The sequence below is a fragment of the Cyanistes caeruleus genome, chromosome 23 (genome assembly GCF_971803275.1).
Source record: "Cyanistes caeruleus chromosome 23, bCyaCae1.hap1.1, whole genome shotgun sequence".
Taxonomy (NCBI): domain Eukaryota; kingdom Metazoa; phylum Chordata; class Aves; order Passeriformes; family Paridae; genus Cyanistes; species Cyanistes caeruleus.
The window spans coordinates 248067-262097 of NC_141723.1; the positions used below are offsets into that span (position 1 = coordinate 248067).

General features: G+C 41.4%; 1 protein-coding gene across 47 annotated transcripts in view; it reads right to left on the reverse strand.

Annotated features, from left to right (window-relative positions):
* PRDM10 (PR/SET domain 10) overlaps nucleotides 1-14031 on the reverse strand; it is a 44008-nt gene that overhangs the window by 17104 nt on the left and 12873 nt on the right. For 28 of the 47 annotated variants that reach the window (XM_086861361.1, XM_086861358.1, XM_086861382.1 and 25 more), the window contains 9 exons: nucleotides 12671-12730; nucleotides 9942-10061; nucleotides 8797-9004; nucleotides 8171-8412; nucleotides 6934-7137; nucleotides 4970-5042; nucleotides 4213-4330; nucleotides 3131-3260; nucleotides 887-1111 (listed from right to left, as the gene is read on the reverse strand). In XM_086861361.1, coding sequence (XP_086717487.1) covers nucleotides 887-1111; nucleotides 3131-3260; nucleotides 4213-4330; nucleotides 4970-5042; nucleotides 6934-7137; nucleotides 8171-8412; nucleotides 8797-9004; nucleotides 9942-10061; nucleotides 12671-12730 — 1380 coding nt within the window. Of the gene's footprint in view, nucleotides 1-886; nucleotides 1112-3130; nucleotides 3261-4212; nucleotides 4331-4969; nucleotides 5043-6933; nucleotides 7138-8170; nucleotides 8413-8796; nucleotides 9005-9941; nucleotides 10062-12187; nucleotides 12239-12670; nucleotides 12731-14031 lie in introns of those variants that run through there. The other 19 variants (XM_086861371.1, XM_086861373.1, XM_086861389.1 and 16 more) reach the window with 3 other exon arrangements.

A 14031-nucleotide genomic window follows, 5' to 3' on the forward strand; every position in this document is an offset into this window, starting at 1 on the left:
AGTTAAAATGTGTGCAGTCTTATTGTACCCAAACCAAACTCTTCCTTCAAGACATGCCACAGTATTTCTGGGTAGCAGCACCATTGGTCTTGCATATATATTGCTGTAAACTGCAAGCAAAATTTGGCTCAACATGTTCCTATACAGAATAGTTACACAACTCCTTCCTAATCCCTCCTCATCCGCTAAAAATGAACCCTTACCCCCACCACAGCTGCTCCTTTCCTTAATCCAAAGTTAACACACGGAAGAAAAAGATTTTAAGCTAAATAAACTGCTCTCCCAGTTACAAAGCTTCAAGGATTATTTGCTTGAATCATTTCTCTCCCACACATAGTAGAGAAAAACAGCTCAGCCAGTTGACACAGAGCTCAGGCTCATACTGTTTGTTCGTAACACAGGTTTTGCTCTCAAAGGCAGGGTTTTCTACCCCAAAAAAGGACTTTGTCACTAAGTATCATCATAATCATCACCAAAGTGGATCCAAACTGAGGTTGTGGTTCCTCTTTGGCAATTATTTGAGTTCTGAGAGACACAGATGGTGCTGTGAGCAAGTCTCTAGTCTGTGCCACAGCACTGCAATTCTGCCAGCTGTTTGAAGCACCCCTGCTTACCAGCTTGAATGGACTGTTTTCCCAAGCCAGAATTACTGTGATGGAATTCAATGGTCCAGGTCCTGACCAGTTCCCACTAGCACCTATGAGATACTGGTCCTTTACTTGAGATTTGTCTTCCTCTCAGTGCAAAGAAAACTGCTAGGAATGAGATGCTTTATTTGGGATTTGGAAATGGATACAACACTGAAAGGAGAACCAGCTGGCCCTGGCAGTCAGGCCTGGTATTCCCTGGGTTACAGTGGATGCAATCCCCCATCCTCTGTGCTTACCCTGATGCGCTTTGCTCGCCTCATGTCATCTGCTGTCATGGTGCTCTGTGTGGGCACTGTGCTCCCCTCGTGCTGTGGCTGGATGTGGAGTATGTGGTTTTCCTGCTGCTCCAGTGCTGCTTGTGGCTCTGGTGGCACTGGAGTCTGTTCCTGCTGCTCCAGCCCATTCAGTGGGGCTTGTCCAGCCTCATCAAACTGCCCCTTGCTGGAAAAATGCAGCAAGTCCTGAAATCGCAAATCATACAACCAGTGATTATTCCCCCCACCCACTGAAAAACACTTTGATAATACTCAGTAGACAACAAGATTTGTACATATTTAATCACAAGCTATAAACAAAACAGTGTAGTGTCTACACTAACTCCTACAGTTCTCCTGCTGTGTCCACTGCACATCACCTTCACCTACAGCAGCATCACCCAGAGCACCAGGGAAGCAATGCTGCAGGTGGGCGACTCTCAATGGGCCATCCCTTTGACTGACCAGTCACAGACAATCACCATTATCTGGCTATTAATAGCCAAGGAGGCTCTTCTGCACTCAAGAGTATTTCTGCTTTAACCAAAGTGACTAGTGATGACCCAGGAAAGGAGAGAATTTCTGTCTCATGGAAACGGTTGTCCCTTTGAAACATTATGTGTCATTTTGCAGTGTCTTCTCCTTCCTAACAAACTATCTAGATTGCTGAACTGGAGTGACAAATGAGATGGTCACACTGGGAACTATGTGGTGTTTTAATCCAGTTTCCAGCTCTGCACACATCACTTTCATATATCACACAAAGCTGTTCTTCCTCCCCTTTCGCATTAGCATAAAAGGGAGGTGTTGTGAGCAGGAAGCACATGCCAAAAATCTACATTCTCTTCCTGTAAGTTCCAATAACTCTTCTGGAATGGAATCATCTTTTATTACATGAAAAAACACACATAGATCTTTATTTGACACCATGTAATGCAACTGAAGAAACTTAAAAGCACAAGCTAGGAAACAGCACCACAATTAATCTTGAACTATGTCAGCTGAAGGCTGGTGCTGTCAAAACACAAAAGCGGGTGTGGGAGAAGAAAACCAAGGAAAGAGGCCCTTACAGACTGTGAGTGCTTACCAGAAAGAAACCCTTAGTAAGCAACACACAACCTCAGTGTCCAGCCCAGGTCCGCGTGGCAAGTTTCCACCTTGCTGATACTCACAGCTGTGCTCTCAGCATCCTGACTACAGTTCCCAGGCAGAACTCGTGCCCAGCTTCAGCAAGGTGAGCAGCTCTCCAATGGCTTGGGGCATCACCCTGTCCTACTGCACAGACATACATGAGCCAGCCCTGGGTCACGCTCCAAGCTGGCAGGACACAAGCTACGTATAGTTCAGAGGCCACTCACACACTAGACTGCGCCCAGCAAGCACCACCTCCCCAGAGTGAAGGGTTTGGGACAAACATTAGGTTTATTTGTCTAAATGAGGCAGGCATGTGTCATGTCAGCCTGTGGAGAGGGTGAGCTCACAACTGCCTGCACTTAATGCAGCATTTAGGGCATTGCAGCAGGAATTCACAGGCAGAGTATACATCTGAGCATACCTCTGAATCAGCTTGGAGCCATGACCCAGTAAGGTGCCAGAGGAAAATTACCACTCTAGATATCAACTTTCAGCTAAGTCATAAACTAGAGCACTGATCCCTCCTGTCACCGCTCATAAAAGGACTTAGTGGTAACCGAAGTATGGTCAGCATTAGAGAATTTAGCTTTTTACTTAAATGCATCATATTACATCCCTGCAGAATATAACCAACAGCTACAAGCAAAAGAACATTTTGCAATAAGCCTGCCTATAGGAGGCCCTTCTGTTAATACTAAAACATTTTAGAGAATCACATCTCAAACTGATTTAATTCCACCAGCAACAGTTGTAAGAACAGGCTGATCTCACATTCCAGAAAGGACAAATAGGAACCTAAATTCCTATTACAGTTTTACTGTCCAAATTACTTCTGTGGGGCTGCCAAACTGCCGCAATAACCCGCCTCACTGCTAAGTTCTTTGGAGTCAAACTTGCTGCAGAAACCCAAGTGATTTTACAGGTTTTATAGAATGGAAATAGTGTGCTCTCCTGGCAGAGAGTTCCAGCTAGAAACCAACTCATGTGTAAGTCCAAAGCACACCCTTAGTTTGCACTGATGCCCAAAATTATTTTAGTTAAGAGTTTACGATCCATGTGCTATTTTTTTCCCCTCTATCTCCAAAAATATACCTGTGTCCCTTCTTCACACTTTTCACCATTTTCACTGGTTACTTCCATGCGCATGAATTTGGGAGGTCGCCCAGGGCGTCTGCCTGGTCCAAATCTCCTCTTTCCTCGCCCACGACCTCGGCCTCTGGCTCTGCAGAATACAAGAGTGCTTCATGTTAGGTACAAAAAAAGATGGATTTAGATTCTCCACTGATTTTGTGCTTTCTTTCTCAGCATCCCTACTCATTCATTCAACTCAGCAACAATGATGCAGTAAATAATAAAAAGCAGTAAATAATAAAAACTGAAGAAATTCTGGCAGTAAAAACAATAGGTTTCTGGCTGGTATCTATTTATTTTGTGTTTTATGAGAAACCAAAGTTCAGAACACATTAAAATGTCTATCAGTAATCATGGGACCAAGAGGACTACTTGCTTCCATCCAGCCCTCTGCCATGACAAGCCTCCCACTTCTAACACCCCGGTTTATGGCGTGCTGGAAGTATTTTCAGCATGATGGAACAAGTGCACAAGGAAACCCATTTAAAATCTGAGGCTACAACATCCCTCCCCAAAAAGTGCTCAGCTGTTGATGTCAGACACTAAACAGAAGGGAACAATTTTGTGTCAAAAAAGCAAAACAAAACAGAGTCACTTGCTACATTTCAGGGGAAAGAAGGCACCAATGTCTTCTGCTCTGTGAGAGGTGTTTGTAGATTCAGTTTTTAATAGGTCAGGATAAACTATTTTGCCAGGCCAATGAGGCACTAAAAGCCTTGTTTTCCAAGCTCTGTACTTTCCTATCTCTGAGAAACACAGTATTTTAATACTGTGATACTGAAACATTACAAGTATTTAAAGACTTTGCCAAAAAAAAAAGCAAAACAAAAAAACCTCACCAGTTTCAACAGAGTATTTCTTTCAAGCTACTTCTTTCAGAGTCTCTTATACCAGTCAGCCTCCTACTGCCATGATTTTTCCTTCTGGTGCTGAGTTGATCTCTCCTGAGTTGGTCACTAAGATTTGCAGGATAAAGCCCCTCCTTTCTGCATGTTTGGGGAAGCATCATAGTGATCCACAAGCGAAGCTAAGGCTATCAATACCTGCTGAAGAAGTCCAACTTCTCATCATGGGAATTGAGGTGCTGCTGGAGCTGCTCCGAGCTCATGAAACGCCGATTGCACTCATAACACGGCCAGTTCTTTTCCTGCTCCCTGAGCACTATTGGAAATGTCAATAACACCATTTCACTCATCACAAATTAAACACCTAATTTTTTGGTCCCCAGCCTCTCTATCCCCTGTAGGCCGTATTTCTCCCCTGAAGGTTAGACAGGCTGCAGAATACCCAGCCCTGCTCCACTGGTCTTTGCTTTTATGCCCTCTGCACTATACTATGACCATAGATCATCACAAAGACACAGAAAGATCACTGGGGACAATTCTCATGGACTATCAACACTGTTAGAAATTCAGGGGGATTCTGAAATTCACCCTTGTATGGAAGAGCACCTACAGGATTGTGCCTTTGGCATAAGTTAAGGGATATCAAGGGAAATTTCTAAATCTAAAGCAGTCACATGTCAGTTTATGGCACACAGTAGACACTGAGTACAGAAACAGACCTCTTTCTGGGAGGAAGCAACCTAATGCTTCACAGAAACTGAAACAAAGGCTTAAATTTAGGTAATATTCTCATGAGAAGAGTTATTGGAAATAAGCCCAAATAACACAATCAACATCTGGTTTAACTTTTCCCAACCTAGCAGGAATTTGGGAGCACTATACAGGCCATATATTTGAAAGTAAGGAGTGCAACTCGCAACCACCACCACACTGAAAGCAGAAGATCCCATGTTACCCTTCCTTTCCTCCTCAGTTATGTCATGGATCTTCTGGTTCACAAATTCAGCATAGGAGGCAGCATACCACACCTGCAGCAAGAGCACAAGGTAGCAGGACACTTAGGTGGAACCAAAACTATTGGAAATTTATTTGAAAATGGGTTTTAAGCAATACATTTACTTCACTTGCTTCAACCACTAACTCTCATTATTCCTTTCATCCTCAAGAATTAAGTATGGTAAGATAAATGTGCCCCCACTGAGGAATCAAAGAGCTTTGCCCAGGAAGTACATCCATTTAATTTTAAGGTCTAGCTTCCCAACATGAATGTTAATCTCACACATGGCTACCAGTAGCTCTAAAGGAAATAAGATTAATCTCTTCTAACCCAGCTACATGACTGTAAAGGAAGGATGTCAGCAGAGTTCTGATACTTGTACCAAGAGGAATAAAAATGTTACTAACTTGGGGGATTTTCCATTTCTTTCCTGCTCTCCTTACATAGACAATAGGCACCACCATCTAGACAGATGCTTTTAATATGCTTCTGAAGGATTTGGTCCTGCCTCCCAAAACAAAGATCTGCCAGACACTAGCATGATGGACCTACTTTTGTCATACAAGGAATTTGAGCCTTCAACAAAGTGAACCACAAGAGGCAGGAAGACAAAGTTTCTTAAAGCCTAAGAGCAAGCAGATGCTCACATTTAGCTGAGAATTCTTCCATCATTTCATCTATTTGATGAAAACCAGTGGATTTTGGAAGAGATTTCTCAAAAAAGGCATCAACAGATTTTCAGCATGAAAAACTCAGACAAGTTTGAACTTGTAGGGGGCCACAGGCAGAGGTGAGTAGGATTTCAAGGACTCTTCAGCAGGTGTGTCACTCTGCAGGAATCTCACCAGCTGGACAAAGATAAAAGCCTGGAGCTCCTGGACCACACACCTGGCAGGCAAATCAGACCTTCCCAGCTTCAACTATTTCAATCTCTGGACAAAATGTGCATGAATGCTCTGCATCCACTTGGGGAGGAAATCATGTTACCAAGCCTTACAATTAGCAAACCATTTTACCCCAGAAGATGCTAACACATAAACTAACAAAAAATATGCTCCCACAGGAAGGTCTGTACAAATTTAAAGTTCGATTTCAAATTGTTTTACAAACTGTTGAGAAAATTATGTTTGAATGCACTTAAAATGGATTTGTAAGATTTCTAGTAACGCAGCATAAAAAAATTAAGGACTGATTTCAGACAGTCCTGCTCTTAAAGGGTATAAGTATGCTTTTGCCCTGATTTAGTAAATGTGCTTACTAAACAGTTGTTTTTCCAGACAAATTGTTGAAATCCACATGCAAGAAGAGACTTGAAGAAAAACAAAATTTCCTGATGTCAATATTTTAGGTTCCCTCTTCCAGTAAAAAATGTTGAAAATTAAGGCCATCTCAGCCAGCCATCCTGCTTTGAGCTCAACATAATCAATAAATTTTTAGAGGGAACAAAAAGCAAACCACAGGGAAGTCACAATATCCTTTATCATTTTTCACATGTAGAGTTTCAGAATCTCAAGGAAAGCGAGGTAAATGGAGAGACCATATTAACTTAAGGCACCAGAAAACAAGTCAGGAACACACAGGGCTAACGGGAAAGGGCATCCAGAATTAAAAAAATACAACTGCTGCAAAAAAAAATTAGATTGTATCAACAAAATACATGCCGTGTAAAACATGACAGGGAGAGACAAATAATTTACATATTTTTATTTTAAACTTCGTCACAAGACAAAGCTCATTAAAATACCTATGTTGTCGACTAACTACTTACTGACTTCAGTGACATTCAATTCAGGCCATCAGAGGAAAAAAGCTCTGAAACTATTCACAGCAGTAGTTTCCGGCACTTACTAGGCAGAAATTTTTAAGATACAATTTAATCAGTAGAAAAAGAGAATCCTGACAAGCAAGCAATGATGGATTACCTTGAGTTCCTGCTTGGGCTCCACATTTTTAATGGTGGTGTAATAAATGTGGTGGCCGTACTGATAGGCCACCAGGTTCTGCTCCAGGTGGTTTTGAGCTGGACGCACAAACATCATCCAGTTACACAGAGCCTCACTGGAAAGTTCAAACCACAGGTCTTCTTGCAAGTCTCTGTCTTTTCTGTCACCCTTATCAAGAGAAACCTGTAGCAAAATCCAATTATATGTGACTGTAACTGCCTGGCAGCACATTCAGAAGAATTTGAGTTACTAAGAAAATTACTGTGCCCATGCAACTGTTACATTAGGGGAGCAATGAAAGCATAGTTAATTTTCTCTCTTTACTTACAGGGATCCAGAAATAGGTTGAAAAATTTTTAGCAACAGGTAAAGGTTAACTAGGGGGGCACAGTGGATCCTTCCAAGGCTTTCAAGGACAAGAATCATTCATTAAAGGGGTCAGGGACAGTATGAACATATGACTATAACAAATGACACATAAATAGCTGTAGCTTTAGTAGGCTACAGAAACATCAGTCAGAAGTTCCTAATTGGCAGACCCACTTTTCCTCTCATTTCTTGACTCATGACATTGCCTCAAGCAGGAAGCAGCACTTCTTTAGCTGAACTCGCTTGGCTGCTAAATCTGCCCATGGTCACAACTTGCTTGTCAGACACTGATCATCAAAGCCCTCCTAAGAATGTGGATCTAAACTCTAACAAATAAACAACTAATTTTTTATAATGAAACCACTAAATAAATGGGTAAAAGTCACTCAAATCCATTTTACCCCATGTCAATTACTTGGCAAGAGGAAGGGAATAAAAGTATCTCCTGTCCCCTACATCTTATGAACAGAAAGGTAAGAAAAATATTTTGAACTGAAGCTACAACATGACACAAAAGAATGGCTGCAGAACGTCCTCAGAAGGGGCTGCTATTTTTATGTCCAGATGCTGCTTCAGCTCATGTGAGAGTGATTCACAGCCTTCCATATTATGCACCCTATATATACATATATATATCCTATCACCATAATGCCAGAACATTCACCAGGATTAGTGTGTCACCCTGAATAACAGGGCAGATTTGGAATCAAAGCCATCTGGGTATTTCTTATTTACACCCAGAGATGGAAGTAACAAAACACCTCTAGTGAATTGATCACGGTAGAGTGACAAATTAATGAAAATCAAAGCTTAGACACAAATTGATTCCCCCTTTTCTCACCCTTACCTTCAAATGGATATAGCAGTCTTTGAGCTCAGTCTGTCTGACCAGGGGTCCTTCCACAGGCCCAAACTGTGTACGCTTCGGTATACGCCTTTTGGAAAACACACCTCCCAAAAACCTGTCTATATAGAGCACCAGGGGAAGGCTGGCCCTTGCCCTGGTCAGCACAGGCCGATTTGGGATGGGATGCAACGGTCCATGTTTTGGACACACTGAGGGATGTGCGTTATTACACTCTTCACACCCTGCAACACAAAGGCAGAGAGGACATGACTTTCAGGCAGATACCCACACACCAGTTCAGAGACAGCCTTATCTCTCTCTAAACATCTTTGGCTCAGCTGTGGGAACACTTACGTCAATAATCTGTCTACATTTTAAATTATTAGACAGGCCAGTGTCCAGCAAAATAAAAACAAAGCAGCTCAGAGACTTCACTAAAGACAGAATTTTGTCTTTTCAGTAATGCAGCCCAATTAGAGTTCACATTTCTGGGAATAAAGGCTCACATTTATTCATTACTGCTAAAATTTGAATGGTTTTTGCCTTTCTTTACTAAAAGGCTGATGGAGAGGGAAGAAAAAGGGGGCAGGACAGGTAGTACACTACATATTACTGCACATGCTTACACAAATCATTTGGATCAAAGGGTCGAGGTGGATCTGGATCCCATTCATCCATGTCAGTGTCTTCCCCATCTTCATCCTCATCTTCATCCTCATCATCTTCCTCTTTTGTTTCTATCCTTTCCATTTGATTCTGCAAAGGTGCTAAAGGATCAGAACCCTCCACAGCCTCCATAGGAGGTAACACCTGGTTATGCACCGGTAATGATGCCTGAGGAGAGAATTCACAAACAATTCAAGCTGATTCATGAAGAAAACCACAAGGACAAGCAATGAAGGTCCTTGCTAATCTACACTTCTGGCTGCCTCTGGTAATGGAGAGGAGGACTAGGGAAGGTGCTAAACGACTACCAAGGGATGTTTTGCATGGCTTGCTGCTGCTGATGGCCTCACTCAAAACACCTGTATTACTCCCTGGCTCAACCTTGCCAAGGACTCTGTTCTCAGAGAAACTGAACTCAGAGGAAGCTCTGGACCCTTGCACAAAGTTTGAAACAAAGTCCAGGCTCTGTGGATATTACCTAGAGCCTAAGGCTGTATTTTAACTTCTTTTATACAAGTGAGAGAATTCTGCACTTTGGCACATGATCTTCTCTTTACAATCCAACAAAACCAAACCCCAGAGAACAAAGGTAGAGGTCAGTAAGGGGTGAAGTAACATGTTGACAAGATATAAACTACAGGACACAAAAGACAATTGAGGGCATTGCATTCTTCCACTAATTTTCAAATTTAGCCCTTTCCTTCCTTAAAAGAACCACAACATTTGAAGTTTGGCACATATTCCATCACCCACACAGGTTTCTCAGGTAGAGAACAAGAAATATTACATCCAGCAGAGCTGCCTGAAAACACTGACGAGGAAACCCAGTGGATGTTGCTGTTAACACTTCTGTTAACTTGACTTTTCAGCACTGATAGAATTTTTAGGTGGCTGCTCATAGAACCATCTGTCAAATAGGTTTCTCTGTATATTAAATACACGATCTCCTAAACCCCCCATACAATCCATGGTGAGGCTATGGAAGACAGTACACTGCTTTCTCGCATCTCCCATATCACTCAGCCACATTTCATCCCCAGAGATGACGGAGCAATGGAATCAGTGTACTAGTACATGGAAAAGGAAAGGGTGCCTGGCAACTTACTCTATCTGTTTGTGGCCCCTGCTCCAGAGTCACTGGCTGGGGGGGGTCAGCAACACTGCCGAGCACAGACAGGTTGGTGGGATTCATGCTCTGAGCAGCAGCAGGCAAGAGCACCGTTACCTAAAATCACAGGCACTCATTTTAGCACTGCAGCATTTCCATCAGTCACTTAACACACGGGCAGGGCCCGGCATACATAGCTCCCTTGAGCTCTGCACTTGCTCAAAAACTGTAGCAGTCTCATGATTTTTGGGGTTCAAATAAGGATGATGGGCTTGGACAGAACCTGCAGCTCCTGGGACAAAGGGAAAGGCTTCAAATCTATAGATTGCAAATTATGAATTACCTATTACACATTTTTAAATTAAGATCCTACCCAGCCTGGGTTCAAATGGCACTAAAAACAGATGTTAGGAGCTCTTTAGCTCTCAGTAAAACGACTGATTTGGGGTCTCTTTTCCTCTATGACCAAATTTACTTTCATTTTCAAGGGAAAAGGTAAAAGAAGGACTAAGAAACATTTCCTCTTTTTTGACTTCTTTTTTCCTTGAGCAAACCCTGCCAATGGCTGGGTTTTAAGATAGCTTTAGATAAGCTTTAAGGTCCCTTCCAATCCAAATCATTCTGTGATTCTATGATCCAGAATCCATTAAAAAACCAGGATGATGTATTGACCTCATGAGAGGATCAAGCTCTCAAACAAGAGGATCCCAACAATTATGTTTCTTTACATTTGCTCACACTATACATTTTTGTTTACATACTCACTTTTTTGTGCTGTAACAACCAAACTAATGCATATTACCAAACTGTTCTCATCCATTCAGCAATAAAACAAAGCACAATTAAGACCCTAGGAATCACCTTTCCTGCCTTTCATTTCCTGCTTATCTATACAGGAATTTGAACCATTATTTTGCGTGACTTCTCATCACTCTCTACAGCTGACATCATGTGGCTTCTAGTTTGTGCCTCTAACTGTTAAGCAGCTCCCGTAGTGAGGGAGCAGACAACAAAATCCATAATGTGCGCACTCAGAACTCCAAACTAGTTGCTTTATTTAAAGGGGTATTAAGAGTAATTTATGAAACTCCTGAAAAACAATATCAAAAAGACTTTGGGGAATGGTGTGATGGTGAGGAGGAAACCATCCACGATAGTCTGATAATGACACTTCTGATGCCAAGTGGCAACAGAAGAGGCATCATTATTCCTCCAGTGTGCCAACAAGGAGAGAGGGTTAAACGCACTTGGATCTATTTGTAACCCCTGTTAGCATTGCCTACTGCTAATCACACCAAACATACCCTTACTTGCACTTCCCTGTCAGGCACTGCATGGATTATGGGCATTATTTTTATAAATCTCCCACTTTCTTTCTACAATAAAATTTCTTCTGAAAGACAAGAGGAGCTTTAATTATTATTTTATCATTACTTGTCAGTTCAGGGATGTCCCACATGAAACACTGATGTAAAAACAGCTGCAAAGGCAGGAGTTGATATAATGAGGGATTAACCATTCACCAAAAATTAATATATGTCAGGACTGCTGTCAGACAGTGTTGGAATGGAGGACAGGCTGCAGACACACAGACAAGTGCTTCTAGGATAATAACAGCAGATCACCTCTGCTGTTACTGCCATCTGCACTTTGCACAAGTAATCGCTATCTTTAATTAATCATATACATGTTAGTTAAATGAGCTTTATGACAATTAAATAGGAAATTTTGGCTTCTTAATGCAGGGAAATGAACAGACAAAAAAATTCCAGAGCAAAACTCCAGAGAATGAGAAGACAAGTAACACCTTTATTGTGTCAGTCATTGCTTCCCATCTGTGCCTCGACCATTTAGAAGGTCTTTTAGTAACAAAATTTGTTTTCAGCACACATTCAATTCCTCACTCTGCGCCAAGATTTTCAATAAATACATATTCTAATGATGGATTTGGTGATGATTCGGATCTAATACATCCATTCACACATGTCATTAAAGACCCACCAAGCAGTAACGATTTAAAGTCTATGACAAGCAGAGTATTCCAACCAGAGAGATGTGAAAGCACCTGTCTACAGTTGATTACCACGGTGCAGTCCCCAAAGATACCAGTTAGAGTTAATAACAAAACTTCCCATCCGTGATGGGTGTAAAAAGTATAAGGAAAAAATCATCATAACCTTATAAACACAGGCTGCAGTTTTATTCTCTTCCCAGGCCACCTCACACTGACAAGCCCAGCATACCTGGTAAGAGAGCCGGTCACCGAACTTCTTCAGGTTTTACACTTAACTTCCTGTGATGTTTCTAGTAAACCTAGAATTTAATCCAATTTTTCAATCCCTTGAGAACCTTTTGTGGCCTAAAGTCATTTGGCTCAGAATCTGTATGAAGACAACTGAACACCCAGCCTTTCCAAAATGGCACATTCAAATTACATCAGCCCCATCTGGTGCAGGGACACTGTTGAAAGACTTTTCATGCTATCTGGGGCAGTAAATTAGAATTCTTGTTCAATATGAATTAAAGAGAATAAACCCAAAATCATTCTTAACTTTTATTGTCATTCATGCTCAAGCTGGTCATTGGTCTTAGTACAAGTCTAAGATTGTCACTGGACAACTTCAGAGACAGCTCATTACCCTCTCACACCACACAAACATCTCTTTACCTTCCCTAACTGTTCCCTCAGAGTTTTGGGCCCAAAATGAATAATATCTCTTCCTTACCTGCTGGGTGGTAGCATCTTGTTGGACATAAGCCACTTGGGACGGATCTGTAAACAGAGTCTAGACAAAGTGAAAAAGGCTTATCAAACAAGCCCTGGGGGTTTTTACTCCCAACTCACATAAAAGTTACCCTGCCACCACAGAACAACCCACATTAGAGCCTTTGTCAGCTCCTAACCTGCCTGTTATCACAGCAAATTACTTCAACTTACCCAACTAGACCTACACACATAGAAATTAAAAATTAGGTAATACTCCATAAAGATTTAATATATTTATGTGGCACTTTGTATTTCTACAGCTGAAGTGTTTCACAGAGTTTATTTTTTTTATTTACCAAAATCACTTTGTCAATTGTCGATTTGATAAAATCTACAAGATGAAATTCAATAGTTCTATCTATACCCTTAATGTGTAACACTTCAGGGCAGGATAGAAGGCAACTATGAGCTTTTTCTTCCTGAAAATTCACAAGACTGCTGCATGCTTTCTTTTGAGGAACTATCATGCACATCCTATATGGGACTTTGATATGGCCAGAATGCTGTTTAATTTCATAGAAGCCATGTCAACTTCAATATTCTGCAAGAACAGCCCTGACAGAATCCCAGGAAAAGCAAGGCTATGGATTGACTGAGGCCAGCCTTACTTAGCAAAACTTGAAATATCTGAGCTTGTAGCAGCCTGGCTACAACAAAATAAATCACGGTATAATACAAATTCCTTTAGCGCTGTAATAATTTCACCATAGATGCACAAGAGTGTTTGAATACTACACATCTTCTGACACGATGACAGCATTCAGAGTTTTGGAGTTAGCTGGCCAGTAACTTCCCAGGAGATATTCTCTCAGGACATCCCTCCACATTGAAGCTGATTTTCTGGGGCAGCTGAGAGCTGCACAAGACACACTGTGCCACATGAGGCTCTGCCAGCATGATGGGGGTGTCAGGTATGTGCACTTTGCAGCACAGCTAATCTGCCCTGTCAGTAAAGATATTATAGAACACTCTTGACAAAGCGTGCTTATTCCTTTTTAACCTGTTCACACAGAGGCAGAGATACATAGCATATTTACCCCATATAAACATGTGCTGTAAGGGAATAAAGGCTATTTAATATGATTATGCAGAAGAAAAAGAATATAAAAGGTCTATAAAATCAGTAATTCTGCAGAGACTAAAAAATTATGTTGAATAAACATGCTCTGCAAAAAGACATGACTATTATAACTATCAATTGTGACAACTGTACTACACAAAACAAAGACTCTTCCAGAAAAAACATAGATGGCTCTTAGCTTTTTACTGGATACAAGAGGCAGAATTTCTGCTGAGATTATCCTCATTCTGGAAAACACT